This window comes from Fusarium subglutinans (genome assembly GCF_013396075.1).
Source record: "Fusarium subglutinans strain NRRL 66333 chromosome Unknown NRRL66333_c0000178, whole genome shotgun sequence".
NCBI lineage: Eukaryota > Fungi > Ascomycota > Sordariomycetes > Hypocreales > Nectriaceae > Fusarium > Fusarium subglutinans.
The window spans coordinates 35064-51688 of NW_023502241.1; the positions used below are offsets into that span (position 1 = coordinate 35064).

At 47.7% G+C, this 16625-nt stretch overlaps 7 protein-coding genes across 7 annotated transcripts; 4 read left to right on the forward strand and 3 right to left on the reverse strand.

Annotated features, from left to right (window-relative positions):
• Positions 1-26: 26 nt before the first annotated feature.
• FSUBG_10341 (uncharacterized protein) lies at positions 27-1388 on the reverse strand (the record flags this gene model as incomplete). The annotated part of the gene is made up of 1 exon (XM_036674910.1): positions 27-1388. One exon carries the CDS (start codon positions 1386-1388, stop codon positions 27-29), a length of 1362 nt encoding a protein of 453 aa, XP_036534162.1.
• Positions 1389-1983: 595 nt separating this feature from the next.
• On the reverse strand, positions 1984-2821 carry FSUBG_10342 (extracellular serine-rich; the record flags this gene model as incomplete). The annotated part of the gene is made up of 3 exons (XM_036674911.1): positions 1984-2269; positions 2317-2665; positions 2716-2821. 3 exons carry the CDS (start codon positions 2819-2821, stop codon positions 1984-1986), a joined length of 741 nt encoding a protein of 246 aa, XP_036534163.1.
• Positions 2822-4302: 1481 nt separating this feature from the next.
• On the forward strand, positions 4303-5572 carry FSUBG_10343 (pectinesterase; the record flags this gene model as incomplete). The annotated part of the gene is made up of 2 exons (XM_036674912.1): positions 4303-4968; positions 5018-5572. 2 exons carry the CDS (start codon positions 4303-4305, stop codon positions 5570-5572), a joined length of 1221 nt encoding a protein of 406 aa, XP_036534164.1.
• An 833-nt stretch (positions 5573-6405) lies between these two features.
• FSUBG_10344 (uncharacterized protein) lies at positions 6406-7392 on the forward strand (the record flags this gene model as incomplete). Its single annotated transcript, XM_036674913.1, has 1 exon — positions 6406-7392. The coding sequence occupies one exon, from the start codon at positions 6406-6408 to the stop codon at positions 7390-7392; it is 987 nt and encodes a 328-aa protein (XP_036534165.1).
• Positions 7393-8548: 1156 nt separating this feature from the next.
• FSUBG_10345 (uncharacterized protein) lies at positions 8549-9145 on the forward strand (the record flags this gene model as incomplete). The annotated part of the gene is made up of 2 exons (XM_036674914.1): positions 8549-8869; positions 8942-9145. The coding sequence occupies 2 exons, from the start codon at positions 8549-8551 to the stop codon at positions 9143-9145; spliced, it is 525 nt and encodes a 174-aa protein (XP_036534166.1).
• Positions 9146-10243: 1098 nt separating this feature from the next.
• On the forward strand, positions 10244-11414 carry FSUBG_10346 (uncharacterized protein; the record flags this gene model as incomplete). The annotated part of the gene is made up of 2 exons (XM_036674915.1): positions 10244-10656; positions 10709-11414. 2 exons carry the CDS (start codon positions 10244-10246, stop codon positions 11412-11414), a joined length of 1119 nt encoding a protein of 372 aa, XP_036534167.1.
• Positions 11415-11973: 559 nt separating this feature from the next.
• On the reverse strand, positions 11974-14424 carry FSUBG_10347 (alcohol oxidase; the record flags this gene model as incomplete). The annotated part of the gene is made up of 9 exons (XM_036674916.1): positions 11974-12293; positions 12347-12575; positions 12623-12724; positions 12771-12885; positions 12935-13124; positions 13180-13213; positions 13283-13968; positions 14019-14079; positions 14128-14424. 9 exons carry the CDS (start codon positions 14422-14424, stop codon positions 11974-11976), a joined length of 2034 nt encoding a protein of 677 aa, XP_036534168.1.
• Between the last annotated feature and the right edge of the window lie 2201 nt (positions 14425-16625).

The window sequence follows — 16625 nt, forward strand, 5'->3', positions numbered from 1 at the left end:
GCCAGCGAAATAACCACAACCTACTTCTAGTCCTGACTTCCTTTCCGTTCAAAAAGCCCCTTGCTCTCTGCACTGAACGATACGTTACATGTCCTGCTCAGCTGCGATAGTAGACCAAGATGGTGTTTGCTCCTTTCGTCCCGATCCTTCATCTTCTGTCGAGTGATATGTGATGGACCTGCGGATACCTCCTCAAGCGCCAAACCCGTCAAATCCCCTTCTACCCAATTATAGCATCGGACCTCCTTCAGCATCGGAAACGAGCCCAGCTTTACCGCCTCACCCAGTGCGAAAATCGGTTCATGGAGGCTTGTACTCTCCGAATCTATGGAGACGCTGCGGATTGACTGTGGCAGGAGATTGACAAGACATGTCCTCAGCGTCTTCTCGTTCTTGGCCATTTCAAAGCGGAGCCCTGGACCGCCTAGGATCAGCGTCTCAAGGTTGGTCAAACCCTTGAAAGAGCCCGCGATGTTCATTCCGTTATCATCTCCAGCCGGCGGTGGCTCCCAGTAAAGCTCAACATACCGTAGCGTTTTCTGTCGTACAGAAAGGACTTGCGGTAGTGCTTGGAGGCTGGTATAATCACCCACTGTGGATTCCACCAAGCGGTGCATCTCTGCGAACAAGCTAAATACGAATGATTCAAGTTGTGGGCACAAATCGACAATCTTTTTGAGGTCGTACGGGCAAACCAAGGTGTCGACAAGTTTGAGACATTTGACATTTTCAAGTCCGCTTGATCCCGAAGACCACGACAACGACAACGACAACAACAATTTGACTTGGATGACCAGTGTTTCGATCTTGGGTGCCTGTCGGAGCAAATCAGAGATCCGTAGCTTGTGGGAGGTGCCCTTGCTAGGACACTCAATGTGAAGATACCGTAGTGAAGCCAGCATTGTTCGACGGGAGATCTTGATTTCATGCTTCCAGTTGAGGCGTATATGGAGAAGCTGGATCTTTGGCACATTACGCAACACCATATCATAAAAAGTCAAACGTCGTTTTTGGCTATCCGGCAATTTGTTGTAAAAGGCGTCCATTGCCTTTGTATAGGCCAAACTGAGACTGCGAACATGATCGAGGCCGTTATGTCCACAGCCTCTGATGCGTGCGATAAACTCCTTGGTATAGAGGATGTCGCTCTTGAGTTTGATGCGGTGATAGCGATGGGGCAGAGTGAGTGTGTTCAGCGCTTGACATGTCTCGGAGAGATTGACAAGAGTTTTGATGCCTTGGGCATCATGTTCCCAGATTTGGCCGGAACAAGAGGTGCCAAGTGCTTCTTTGTGCGGGAAGAAATAAAGGGGCTTCATCTGGCAGTGAGTGCAAAATAGTTTGCATATTTTATCCATTATCTCTGGAGGCAGAGAGAGGAGACCCATGGTGATGGCCGCGAATGCACAGCAGCGAATGAGTTTGGGGGACTGTGAGAGATGAGAGATGAGAAATGAGAAATAGGAAAACCGATAAATAAACCAGCTAGACTGATCTACCATGATAAGTAAAATAAGACCAGGCTCAAATTTCAGGAAGGCTACCTAGGCATATGCAAGAGCCCACAAGCCACTGTTACACCAGGAAAGCCGCGTTTTGTTTTTGGTGTGCTGGCGAGGCTGTCCATTGACATCAGCCCTCAACGGCCAACAACTTGATAACCAACTCAAACTACTAGGTATTTGTGCAACGTACTTGAATTACATTGGCGGAAGATGAGTCATAGATGATGCTCAGAACTTTTCCTTGGAAAAAAAGAATGAAAAACAAAAATAAGAACAAAAGGTTATAATCTTGGGATACAACACGAAAAGCCGGCGATGATATTCAGAGCCCTTTCGTGTTTGATGAGTATAAGAAGAAAGAACAAGTTTTGAGTTTTAAGATCAGTATAATTTAGGATAAATTTGACGATACATCTAAAAACATAGGAGCGTTCTAGATAAACTAGGTGTCTAAGTCATGGATTGTACAAAACAGCCGCTAATATCCAAGGCGGTGATGTGCTTCCATGGCCGCTGCTGCAGGAGTGCTGGAAGGTGTTTCAGCTGGAGGAGCAGGGGCCGAAGGCGCAGACGGTGTAGGAGGGCTTGCAGCGGGAGTACTCTCAGCAGGGGGCGCGGGAGGAGCTTCTTCCTCGGCCGGAGTAAACGCTGCATCTGCCAACGGGATCTCTCCAACTGTCCCGCCTGTAGCTGCACCCGCGTCGACGTTGGCCAGGGCACCGGCTGCCTTCTTGGAGAACTGGACCAAGTTTTCCTCAGAGGGGCTGGAAGCGGTCAGTAGCTGTGTAGTACAGAGTGGAGTCGGACTCACGGGTTGATGGCCATCACCTGACCAATCTGACAGTGCGGGCCGGTAGCACAGTACAGATAGATGGGCTCTGTGTTGTTCAGAGGAACATTAAAGGTCCCAACGGTTGTCTGGCCAGCCTCGAAAGGAATATGTCCACTGTGGATGACTCCAGACTGTGTAGCCTGGAGTGGCTGGCATGGAGAGTCTTCAGAGCTTTGAGTGACGGTATGATTTCCATTACTAAATTGGAATTGGATCACGTCTCCGGCTGCTGCTCGAATCATGTTCGGAACGAAGGTATCTTGAGAACCACCGACGACAACGGGAATGATTCTGTTGGCTCGTGCTTCGAGGGGTGGATTTCTCTTGACTGTCAAGTATCAGCATGATATGACTCTTGGGTTGAGTGTGAGAACCTACTCGAGACTGGTTGGTGAACTTCAAGCTCATGAAGTTCCCGCGGGGACATTTCAACGAGTGGCATAGCAGTAGCAACTGCAGCCCACAACAAAGTCTTGGCCAACATCTTGAATATTATCAACAAAACCGAAACTCAAAACTGGGTTGGTAATGAGCGTATCGTAAAGAAGGTCCAGCCAACTAGCAATTCTGAAATTAACAATTATAAATCCTCACCAGGAGGGTAAAAGAAAAGAAAAGAAAAGGAAGAGAATTTTGATAAACTCAAAGAAGGTAAGAAAGGTAAAACTGATCTGTGAATCAGACCATTATTCCCGACTGCAACTCAAGTTGATCTTATAACATTTTCAAAATCACTGATGATCGGGCACATGCGGAGCCTCATCTCTGGGCCGAAACTCGAGCTGTGACAAGAATCTGGATAGAGTTGCTCTTTCGCAAGATATGACAAATTTGCTAGCAAATTTGCTAGCAGCCAAGATGTTTTGCAAACCTGTCTTGTTTCAGGGTACGGTTACGTGGTGTTTCATCAGCGACCAAGATTTATAACCGAGATACGGTTTTAAGTAATATTTCATGTTTTGTGTCTTTGATTCATGTTTTAGAGTGATATTTCAAGTTTGTAAGCATTAAGGACAGTGACAAACTGGTATAGGGTTTTTGAAACGGGCATGCGTGGCTTTCGGCATGTGGGCAGGTATTTCGGGCTTGGCGATCTTGATAGAGGTTTGATGTGATGTTGCATGAGTGATTCATCTGATGAAGCGCTTATAGTGACCAGATGAGGAGGTTTAGGGACCGAGAGGTTGAGCCGCAGGAGGTGAAATGATTCGTGGTCTCCTTCAAGCTTGTTTCATCAACATTAGGGAATGGGTGGAGATAGTCGTGATGTTAACCATAAATACAGAGCACTGCCACTTTATAGACTTAACAATTAAGTTTAATATCTGTTGCGCATGAAGATAAGTGTTACAATGTGTTGGCATGATGTCACAGAGGTGAAGCGTGATGTGGCCTTGAATCCTCGATCGAGACCTGATGAGTCCAGCGATGTCACCAGCCAGCCACTTCACTTATCGCAAGATAAGACATCTGCTTACCAAACTCACTTGAACTATTAAGCAACACGCACTTGTTCTCATAATCTATCAAGTCTATGAGAATTACCCCGTGGGGGCATGCCTATCCCCGCAGAACCCCAACCCCAATTAGCCTGATCTTGCTCCCCGCAAAGACCCCAATCTGAACATCGTCACTTTGCCGCTACCAACCTCCAATCCAAGCTTTCGTTGGTGGAATTTTAATTACCGATCGTGCCTTGACCGAACTAACATTAGTGAGGTTCCATTGCCGGGGATTCATCGAGGATTATATTAACTACGGCATCGAATATCCGAATAAGCTTGCAGATAATATACATCCTCGAATGTGATTTGTGGATTTTAATACGTGAGTTTTGGATAAGATCATATGCTTTGGGGGTTCAAATGAAGGAGGATCGGCCAATGCAAGGTGGAACTAGTAGATTTATATAGCAGCTGCAAGACCGTAGTATTTTATTCGGGATCAAGTGTCACGTATCTCGACATGAAGGGCTTCATCATCAAGACGGCAATTATTGCCGCGACTCTCTTTTCCACTGCTACTGCATCCGCTAAAGGACCTGTTGACACGTACAAAAAATGTCAACGCCAGACAAAGCGTGCTACAGAAGGATGTCCCAAGGGCACTCTCTTCGTAGCCAAGGATGATCCACGAGCAGACTATTCCTCCATCCAAGACGCCATCGACTCGTTGGGCAACACAACAACCGCAGGCCATATTCTCATTGCACCTGGAAACTACAGCGAGCAGTTGAACGTCACCCGCCGAGGTCCTCTCCATCTCATCGGTGCTTCAAACAAACCTTGGGTCAAAGATCTTTACGCTGATATTGACGTCAACACCACGGCTCAGAACGACGTTCAGATCTGGTTTAATCTTGCGAACACAAACAATGGAAGCTTGAGTGATAATGTGTTCACGAGTGTACTCACCGTTGGACCTAATTTCAACGCTACCCTGACTGGATCCGGACCTACGGGCTTTCCAGTGCCTGCAGACACGCCGTTCGGATGCACGGATTTCAGGGCGTACAACATCGACTTCAGGAATGATTTTGCGCCCAGATCTAGTGGACCTGCGCATGCGGTTGGTGTGAGCAGGGCTAATGCGGGCTTTTATTCCTGCGGCTTCTACTCTTACCAAGATACTGTAAGTCAGATCCTAGAATTTATTTGACGGCTTCAAGCTGACTTTATAGGTCTACGTTGGAAAACTTGGAAATGCTTACTTCTACGACAACGTCATTGCTGGAGAGACTGATTTCCTGTACGGTTTCGGCACAGCATGGATTGAGAAATCAACACTATCTCTCCGAGGCTGCGGCGGCGGCATCACAGCTTGGAAAGGAACCAACACGACATTCACCAACAAATACGGCGTCTACATCGACAAATCGCAGGTCATCCCCGTAAACTCCACCATCGCCACAAACTTTGTTGGAAAATGTGCCCTCGGTCGACCATGGAACTCGCAGCACAAGTCCATCTTTATGCAGTCGTACTTTGATGCTGTGATCCTGCCTGCTGGGTATATCGAATGGAGCACGTCGACACCAAGAGTTGATAATTACACTTTCATGGCGACGTGGAATGATCATGGGCCGGGATATGATGTTGAGGCTGAGAAGGCGAGTAATGTGACGAAGGTATTAACGGATGCGGAGGTCAAGCCTTATAGAGCGCCTGCGGATGTATTCCAGACACCTGAGGGAAAGTTTGGACATGTCAAGTGGATTGACAAGAAGGCTCTGTAAAGACTCTCAGCTCGACTAGGGTTACACCAATTTGAGATATCCCGCGGTTCAATCATGACATGTGATATTGTGATTCACCACCACCATGACTCGGCATCAAAAGCCCGAACTCTTTACCCTCTCTAGCCCGAATGTCTCAGTTTGACAGCCTCAAGCAAGGCATGTCTCAAACTATCACAGTTCTCAGATATTTATTCCCGCCTTGCTTTCGTGATTTGACGCGAAGAAGTAACCGCTGCCAAGTGAATGAGGATCCCCAAAGCGAGATGAGATTTGAATCCATTTGCAGGGGGTGTAAACTCTGTGTCCAATGGCGCGTTTCATTTCTTTAATTGCCCCTTATTTTAGTTCGCGGGCTAGCTGGGTAAAAGACGCTAAGATTAGTGGTTGGATGATTCGGGATCGGGAGGTGATCTTCACATGAGAAGGTGAGCCAAGATGGTACGATTTATGAGCATTGGCCTCTACAAAGAATCAGATATATGATCAAAGTGTATAGTTGAGAAATAATAAGAAAAGTATCTTGAATTGAATACTGACTCGGGCGGAACAGCTCTCCGAGGGTCTGTGATAATCTATGCCCATATCAAGTAGGTAGGTAATACCAATGACACCAGTGGCAAAGCAAACCAGTTACATCCCAACGAACAAGCCACTTCCCCTTCCCCGGAGGAAACGTTCCCGGTAATAAGAATCCTTCAACGGGCATCCATCAACACATAACTAACCCCCCTGCCTGATATACCAATCTGACATCTCCCTCCTCCACTTTCTCCTCTTCATCTCACAGTATGAGCTGACGAGACAAATTCTGCCTTCGAGGCGCCTTCGAAATGGGCTACTCAGGCGGCGACGACCAACGCAGCCCTTCGATAACGATACCCATTGCAGTCTGTATGGGAATTTCTCTATACAATGCTATTGAGCTCAACGTTTTGATTCTTACGACGTTCAAGACAAGGAAGAGCTTGTACTTTTGGAGCTTTCTGGCTGCTACTAATGGGATTGCACCTCATACTATTGGCTTTCTCCTCAAAAACTTGGTCTTTTCTGATAACTTTGTTTTGTACATCACGCTTATTTCTGTTGGTTGGGTTTTGATGGTCACAGGTCAATCACTCGTCTTATACTCTCGACTACACCTTATTTTCTGGAACCAATTCATTCTAAAGCTTGTCCTGGCTATGATTATCACCAATGCTGTTGTTTTGCATATTCCGATTATTATTCTTATGTACGGCGCCAACAGCAGCGACAAAAATCCATGGGTCCATCCTTATCAGATCTACGAAAAGATCCAAGTCACGGTGTTCTTCTTTCAAGAACTTATCATTTCAGCGATCTACATCAAAGCGTGCTCCTCATTCTTTGGGACAGAAGGGCTTTTATATCGGAAAGGTGTCCGGCGAATGAGGAGGCATTTACTCCTCGTCAACGTCATCATAATTCTTCTCGACATTCCGATCCTGGTCCTCGAATTCGCAGATTTTTACGACTTCCAGACAGCTTACAAAGCGATCGTCTACAGTATCAAGTTAAAGCTTGAGTTTAACCTTTTGAATCGGCTTGTGGATGTTGCAAAAGGGAATGATACACGTGGGGCGGAGACTGGAAATCAAATTGTGCATTTGAATGCTTTTGAGCAAGATTGTGCTGGATATGTGGCCAAGGACAGTGGGTGTGGAGATATGGAAAGGGATGCAAATACGAAGAGACGAAAACGAGGGAACTCGAATGCGGATGATAGGATTTTAATTGAGACGGAAATATCCGTTAGTTATGTTGAAAGAAGGGAGGATGATAATGAGAGTACAGGATAAAAGATGTCAATATAGGACTGTATTCACGAATGAAATGGCTTGAACTCTCCAACTGGCATATTGCAAAAGAACTCTATTCAAAGTTCAAGTGAGAGCGTAAAGTCGAGGTCGAAAGGCTAAACTTTATACTTTCAAGTTATATAGACAACATTGGGGATACTGCCAGGCCACAAACTTAAACTTTAAGCAGTTGATACCTTATAGGAAACAGGAAACGATGCTTTCTTACGATATAAAGTATCTACTGTTTCTTAAAGTTTCTACTGTGGCTATTGCATCTGATTTGTTGGTGCAAGAAAATTCTTACACTTTAAACATAGAGTATCATCTAACTTTCGTTGGACAGAATTTCGCCTTGTGACTCACAAGGCGTCAACTCTTTCCTCTTCTGCCTATAAATAGCCATCTTTCCCTCCCAGAATTAGAAAATCATTCTCACTTCTCTTCAAGATTTTGTGGCCCTTGGCAGACAAGATCCTTCTCATCCCAACATGTCATCCAGTCTCTGACAGCAGCCATCACTTGCCAAGTGATGAAAGCAAGTTCTTCAGCACACGTACTGCTCGGCTCATGCCCTTTCGCTCTTCTTGGTTCCGGATCTATCTTGGCATTCGCCCAGAGGATGAAGCAACCATGTCTTAGCGAGGCTGAGCCTCAATCTTCTTGAGTCTCCAATCTTGAGATCAGATGCCGCAGCCCCCGATGCACTACCAACAATCAACAGACAAGACCGCACCTTCATATCGGTTACGAGATCCCATCCGTGGGCTTGGGAAAGCTCCTTGGAGTTGATCTGTGGCTCTGATCAAGATGAACACATCGCCACCACTTGGGCCTTTCCTAATCCATCCATCCCTCAAAGTCGTCTCGACAATTGCGAAATCGTCAAGAACCAACCAAGCCTGGTTCTCCACCCCGACTACACTAGATCAGCAACCTTGGCCTCAATCAGGGTCAAGATGTCGAACCCGAACAACCAGCGACTGGGACCTGGGGCTGAGAGCTTATAATCACCACATAGAACTCAGGTTCTTCTCGCAACTTTTGTCGCAACCGCCGTGCCGAGGCCCTACTCATCGTCTGCGGTATCCGAGTTATTTTCATCAGTGTCTCAAAATTGACGCTCCTTGGACGAGTGCTGTCGGAATAAACAAAAATGGTTTTCAAGAGAGCCTCTTTCAAGAGAGCCTCTTCTAGCATAGCACCTACCATGAATGCTACATGCTTCGAGAATACTGCCTGTACTGAAGATTCCTTGTCAGTCAGAGACTACAGGTTCCTCTGGATGCTCGTTGAGGACCTTTTCGAGAGATTTAACGAGCATCTTGTCCCTTCCAAGATACAGAACAACAGGAAGGGCGACCTCATCAGGCTCAGATTGGTGATCTATAGCTCTCACCACCTTGCCTTTCAGTTCACCTATGGTGGCGAGTTGTGTATTTTTCATGATACTATAAGTGAATACGGCAACAGCGGCGTGAGCCAAAGCTGCACTTCCAGGCTGCGTCTTGAACAGCCCGAGACATCCAGATGACAAACTCCGTTCCAGCGGCGACCTGCCATCGACAAAGATGCACTACCTCACGGCAAACTCACAAGAGACGATATCAACCGTATAGAGGAAGAGCGCAAAAAGATGAAAAACAAGATCTACATCGCAAACAAAGGCGAAGGCGAGCACGCACGTCGCTCACAGGCAATACACGTTCAAGGAACAGGCCAAGCGGCTCTTGGTGGGAGGGACGATGAATGAAGGGTAGACAGCATCCATCCTTATCGTTGAGAAGAGAATGGGATGTGACCATGCGAGTCGACTTTAACATTAACGAAATTACATCTGGGTAGTATAGGAAGCCAGACACAAAGACAGACGGCTTGTGTCGGCCATGGCTGTAGTGATAGATCTGATTGTTACATTCGTCTTGAATAGCCATGCACGGTGATGCACCTCGGATATTTATTTCCTTGCTTAATTAATCTTGAGGCGAATAATTTGGGGGCCGTTTCCTAGCCGCATATCTGTGCCCCTTACCCGCGTGGTCATCCGTCTTACATTGCAGAAATAAGGTTATCACCTAACACTGAGATAGTATCCTTCGACGATTATGTGCTTGAAACAGATGAACTCGAGCGGTTTTGGAAGCGGGAGTTTTAAAATCCCCGGAGAAATAACCGAAGACGCCCGGTTATTGAGACAATGGGTCTGGCGCATTAGAAATCTGACCGCTTAATGGTTGCTTCTTGAAGGATTGCAGTCTAAAAAGGGCTGGGCTAGGATCCGCTGATCTAGGACGGAATTGGTTACCTGCGCGGACCAACCTTGCATGACCGTTGGACAGGAACGACAAGGTTGTTTCAGCTTTTTGGTAGGGTTAGAAATTCACTCAACAAACATTCGGGGGTCTTGGGCAAAGAATCGTTGTATAATATCTCTTGTTCAGTTACATAAGCTGCAAGGATTATGCTGCATTCATCTAGGTATCGTTAACTTACACAGCATAAGGTGGACTGAAGCATCGTCTGCCGACTGTCAGATCAGATCTTGGCGTTAACTATCCTTAAGCAACACGCCTAACCAGGATCATCGTGACAACTCAACTAATCCGGCCACAGAAAGCCTAGCCTAAACATGTCTCTCTAAGAGTCTAAACTGCCCATCCCACAAAAACGCCTCGTTCTTGGCACCGCTCACACCCTCGCTCCAAGCACCAGCCAACCCCCGTCAATCCTTAATTTTCAGCTCTGCCTCCAAAAGAGATGAGAAACCCCGCCCCTCGACTTCTCATCTCTCTTTCCCGCTTCCTTTATTCCCTCTGCTGACCACTCGAGTCATCCGTCACTGTCTGGCAAGATGAAGTATCACGGCCTAGTATTGCTTGGTGTCTCCGCCGGAGCAAACGCTCTAGCCATCGCTGAGGCGACAAAGCGTCGAGATGCGGGCTACATGTATCAGCCTGATCCGACCCCCATTGTGGGCATCTCTGATCTGAGGCATTTGGCGCTGGGCAAACGTCAGGAGACTACCGCTGCGGCATCGACCTTTACGATTGTTGTTAGTCCTGACTCAACTTGTGGTTTTTTGTCGGGTTCGCCTGGAAATGCGATTACTTGCGGTAACGGAGACAAGTGTAGTTGGGAGCTGCGGTATGCTACGGCCATCTTTTGCGGCACTCAGGCCTACAATCGCTGTTTGGAGAGAGATGAGGCTCTAGACACAAAACTCTGCAATGATGTTTGTCAGAGTAACCAGTATAACCTCCTTTGGTGAGTGAATCAATGGCTTGATAGTGAGTAAGTAACTGACTGACTGTCTTAGCACCAATACTGCTTCGCCTTATTGCGGAGCATATAATTATCCTTCTGGTGTTGTTGGCTTTAGATGCGCAACGGCATCAGTGACAGCCGCCCAGGATGTTGAGTTCACATACACCAGCCAAAAAGGCCGCAGCTTCTCTACGACAATGGTTTCTGATGAAACTACATCATCTATCCCCACAAGCTCAGAGCCTGGATCATCATCGACAGAGGAACCTTCATCAACGACTTCAGAAGCCGAGCCCACTGAATCTGACTCAGGCGGTGGTGGAAGCTCAACACCTGTCGGCGCCATCGTTGGAGGCTCGATCGGAGGTTTCGTCGCTTTGTCACTGGTAGTTCTCGGCGCATTCTGGCTCTGGCGAAAGAACAAGAACAAGAACGCCGCTCAACCATCGCCTCAACAACCACCCGCGGCAGCAGCTTCATCGATGCCTCCCCCAGGTCATTATGGTGATACTGTACCCCCTATGGCGCAGCATTACCCAAAATCAGATGTTACGTCACCAACACAGTCTGAGTGGAGGGAGTCTATGATTACGGCGCAGACTGCTACTACGCCTGTGCAGAATCAAGCTTGGGATCAGTATCCCCAGGGTTCTCCATATCCCCCTCAGACACAGCCGCAGGAACTACACCCACAGGGAAATCAGGGGCTTCAGGATGGTCAGGTCCACGAGATGCCTTCTGATCCTAATTACCGTTGAGATGGGTCAGGGGGAAGGAATTAGTACCAAGGGGTTTGTCGGGGAGGGATGACGGCTTTATATATATCAAACTGACGAAGGTTTTTATGATTTGTCTTTATAATTCTTATTGCAAATTTAAACAATACCATTTTCATACAGCAACGTTGGACTCTATAGGCTTCTAGTTTATAGGATTTGGATTTTAATAAATATCAATTGCCTTGAATATCAAAATGATTTCGAGTAAGACGGCATAGACCAGCTGACATGTCACAAGATTAAGCTTAAAACGCCACGATAGTTTTGACAGGTTGCCTCTGAATCAGCCTCACTAGTTCATGCGCACCACATCGCTCTGTTGAATTATTCGTGATGCTTTTGAACAGATTCGTTGTAAATCTTAGCAAGACTCTTTCATATGCCAAACTCGACTCCAATGCGTCACAACAGGATGTATGATAAAATGAAACATATTTGTCAATTCATTCGCTAAATCAATTTGATCGGCTACTCAATCTGGCCTCATTCTCAACCTCATAACAATCTCATGTCTCGTTCTCCTCTCGTAATTTCATTCTTACAGGCGGAATTTCACCTCGAGCTCGCCAGGTGCCTGGTAAGTAGGGACCTTCATCTCCAAAGCCTCACCAGAATATCCAAGATCCTCCGCAACAAGCATAGCAGCCTTCTCACCAATGAGCAGAGCAGTAGAGTACGTGTTGCAGCCAACGTTGTCAGGGCAGATGGACAGATCAGCGACCTTGAGACCCTTGACGCCGTGGACGTTGAGTCTCTCGTCGAGAACACCGTGTTTGACGATGCTGTTGCCCTCCTTGGGTGCCATAGAGCAGGTTCCGAGGCAGTGCCAGGTTGATTCGGTGTGGCGCTTGACCCATTCTGTAGATGTTGGTTAGCATACTGATGATTGACATGGGGATTGGGGACCTCACCCTCGACGGCCTTGATGTCAGCTTCACTGTACTTGAGCTCCTCACGGACGTGAGCCTTGTTGGAGTTGAGGATGTTGGCACCAGGCTTGCGGTCGGCCTCAGGGAGAGGAGAAGACCAGCTTCCGTGGCCGATACCAGCAGTGAGATTGCCGGGAAGAGCGTATTGCTTGGTGGTGTCAAGGTCGAGATCATGAGCACGAGCAGGGCTGTCATAGTCGAAGAAGGGGTGCTAGAAAGGTAAGTGACTGCTTTGCACTGAAACTGTAGAGGACTTACCATGTTCTCGACTTCACCGGCGTAGGCGTCCATGCGGCGGGCAGTCTCACGAGACTTGATGTATCCCCAGACCATGGGAACCATATCACGCTCATCGTTCATCTGAGATGGTCAGTCTTTATTCATGGCAAGTGGTAATAGGACTTACGAATCCAGCATCAAAGTCAGGAGTGTCATATGGATCGGCACTCTTGATGTGAGTAAAGCCACGAGAGAAGGGATACTCGAGGAAGTGGAACATGGAAAAGAACTTTCCAGGGGGCCTATAGCCAATCAGTATCAATACAAACTTGACTGTGTCAGTGGACTTACATGAGCATGTGGTCACCGAAGAAACCGGCAATCACAGAGTAATGCATAACAGGCTTGTCCGGCTTGTTCTTGAAGTAAGACTTCCAGCCCTCAGTGAAGTGAGGCGTAGGCCATCTTTCAAAGTCCTTGAGCTCTTGCTCGGTAGGGCGGATCTTGACACCAGCATCGATACCGTTGGTGGCAAGGGGTCCTGGCGACGATTTAGCACAAGATATCCAATACAAAAAGCCACGAGAAAGTCTAACCTGTCCCACGAAGATGCCATTCATCAAAGACGCGCTGTTTATTTCATTAGTTTAGATGTTCTGGTCATGAAGCTGTCGCGGAGGGGGGTTGGTTGTTGGTTACCTTTTGAACCTCGGGGTCTCCACGAACAAAGTCATCGAAACTCTCAGTATCAGGCTTAGCACGATACACCGAAAAGGTAAGATAATGATCCTGGAAATTAAGTCCAACACCAGGAAGATCAACCTTGGGCTCGACGCCAGCAGCGCGGAGCTTCTCGGGGTTACCAATACCAGAGCGCTGAAGAATCAAAGGCGAAGAAAGCGTACCGCCACTGACGACAATCTGCTTTCTAGCACGGAAGATTCGCGTCTGCAGCTGGTTCGGGTGCAGCGGCTTGGTAGGAACAGTCTGGACACCGACGGCCCGTCCATTCTCCATGATGATCTTGTCGACCTTTGTGTTGCAGGCCAGGTACAAGTTGCTGTGCTTAGCACGTGTGGAGTGGACATAGGCGTGAGCTGAGTCACTACGGCGGCCTGTGTCACGGTTGATCCATTTGAGCCAGTGCTCTGCGCCGTGGCCGGTGGAAAGATCCTGGAGGTCGTCGACGAAGGGGATGCCTTGGGACTCAGCGGCGCGGAGGAAGTCGTCCTTTACGGGGTAGGTGTAGTTACCGAAGGAGACTTTGATGGGGCCCTCGAAGCCGTGGATGTCTGGGTTGACTGAGTGGCGTTGATAGGTCTCGTGCTTCTTCATAAGGGGGAGGAGTTCCTCGGTGGTCCAGCCCTTGGCTTGGAAGTCATCGTCTGGGGTTGTTAGTGGTGTTTTAGGTGAGTATCGAGTGAGTTGAACTTACAGTCTGAGGCACTAGCTCGAGTGTACATCATGAAGTTGATGGAAGAACCACCGCCAAGGATCTGCAACAGTTAGTTCATGATCTTCACTCCTCTCAAACTTCAACTTACATGAGCACATGGCACAGTAGCTTCACGTCCGGCAAGCCACTTGCTAGGACGAGACTTGTAAAACGAAGCCGTCTTGGAGTCCAGCTTCATGTTACGGGGATAGATACCGGGCCTAAACACCCAAGGGTTGTTGAGGTTGCTCTCGCCGGCCTCGATGAGCAGAACCTTGAGGTTATGGTCAAGATTCGCCAACCGTCCAGCAACGACACAACCGCAACTTCCACCACCACACACAATGATGTCGAACTCCTCTGGCAGGACGCCGAGGCTGTTCGCGTACGAGTTGGGAGTCGCCATGATGAATAAGCTGCAACTTCTGAAGCTGCTTGATATTTCTGACAAACAGGGAGAGCTATACAGCTTATTTATAACATACACAGATGTCTGTAGCTCGATCTTTACTGTGTATCAGATGCCGAATGATCCCCGAGGGTTGGTAGCATGTCCATGGGATGCTGGATGCAGTATTATCAACTCTGCGAACCCCTCTCGATACAAGATTGCGGGCACCAATGGCATATGCATGGCAGGGTCATCTGGGGTAATAAGATTGTGGATAATGGTTTCATTCTCATCAGCTCTAGCTCTGTCTTGGTCTGGGGGAGTCTGGGGGAGCCTGGGGGAGATGCTGGTGCTGGCTGGGCACAGTATCTTGCTTGGCCTGCATGTCAGGGATATCATTTGCTTCGCCGCTTTGACTGCGGGTTAAGGTTTCCGAGACTTCCTTCTCCTATTAGAAGAGAAGAAAAAGACAATTGAGTTTGGCAAGTCGGTTTTGGGAATGTTGTTAAGAGGCGGAGATATCCGTCTGATCCGGTCTGAATGAAACTCATGGTGAACTTTTGGCAGCAGAACTGACTCGCACTTTGGTATCCGATCTCGTCGTCTCGAGCAACGTCAGTGCAACTCTGATCCCCGCCGGATAAAGCAGCTCCCAGCACCGTGCAGATACATACATGATACAAAATATAACGTATCATGTATGATATCCTACATGAGGCAAACTTCCCTTATCCCGAGAGCGAACCAACACAAAAACACAATACCAAGGATTCAAGTTGCATGTAAGATTACGACTTTACGGGCGTTTGCTACCCATGTCGTTCACCCCCAGGTTGTTCCCGGACAAATAGGCTTTGGGCTCTGGAACATCCGGGATCCATCGACAGCTAGAATGCGGGGAGACAACCACGCCAAGAGAGGGCTCGAGAGTTTGATGGTCGGCAATCATTGTTTCCCCCCGGAAAATGACTCTTACACGAAGATGAAGAGGCGGGGGTGAGCAAGGGTTCAGGGTTGCAATTGGCTTCTTTGCGGGTGAGATCTTCAGAGTTTTGGTGGAGTGCGGTCATTCCCCCTCAATCTGACTATCGACGTTTTGGTAACTATATCGGCTCTATTCTTGGCATATCATCAACCAACACTGCAAAACAAAAAGATGAGCATTTCTAACAGAGACCAAAAAACAACATACAACAGCGGGGATTCGCTGGTCGTCACCGACCCAACTACTAATCCGCCCCTTACCAGCTTATCTATGGGAGAGCGGACGGGATCCCGAGGTAGGTATGGTCGTATGTGGCTTGATCTTCCCTCAGTCTGCATTATGATCACGGCATTGAGATCCCGATCAAAGCTTCACTCTTCACTTTTCTTTTCCAAAGGGATGGTAATACATAAGCTTTAGACTACACGGTGTATTGTGGTCTGGAATGATAGGTCCACAAACCGTACTGTATCATCTGCACTGCAACGCTAATGTGTCCGCGTCAGCATTCGGATAAGTTGCAGCGAGGTGGAGAGGAGAAGAAGCTGCGGGTGGCATTCACGTCCTTGGCTTTTCATGTTCCTGCGGAATGTCTCAGTCCGTGTGTTTTGTTATGGTGATCCAAGGTCTGTATTCTGTATATAAACAAGACTCATATCCTGGATCAAGACAGATCAGGGTCCACATTGCAGTGAAGCTGTCAACAAGGATACTGTCTGTGCTGTAGTATTCGTCCTCGTGTCGACAAGTCTTGTGCTCAGATGCCCAGCGAGATCAACGCTTTGATCGTCGAGACGGAAACCTACTTCCCGCGCATTGGTGGACAATTAGATCCCGATTACTAAAACGCATCATGAAGTTGGGTAAGTTGAAGCGAGGATGGGTTTAAGCGAGGGGAGCTCATGCGGAGAAGTCTGAGCTAGAACGAAAGAAGCCCGCCCGTGGAAGCCTCGATATGGGACGTCCGACGTACGCGCATAAGTGAGCCATGCCTCGCTTTTAAGTTTTAACTCTCTCTGTGTGGGTTTATGTGGGCTCCCCACATGAGTCTGGACTTCCTAGAACCTGGGGGAGGAATGAAGACCCGGGACCTTGAACCTAAATAATAAAAAGACTTAGATAACCTCGTATAAGTTTACGAGAAACCTAGGATATCTTTTGCCCACGTTTATCTTAACACCTTATATTAAGGTCTAATGTTTTCTTGCTCCTCGAGCACGTTTTATATATA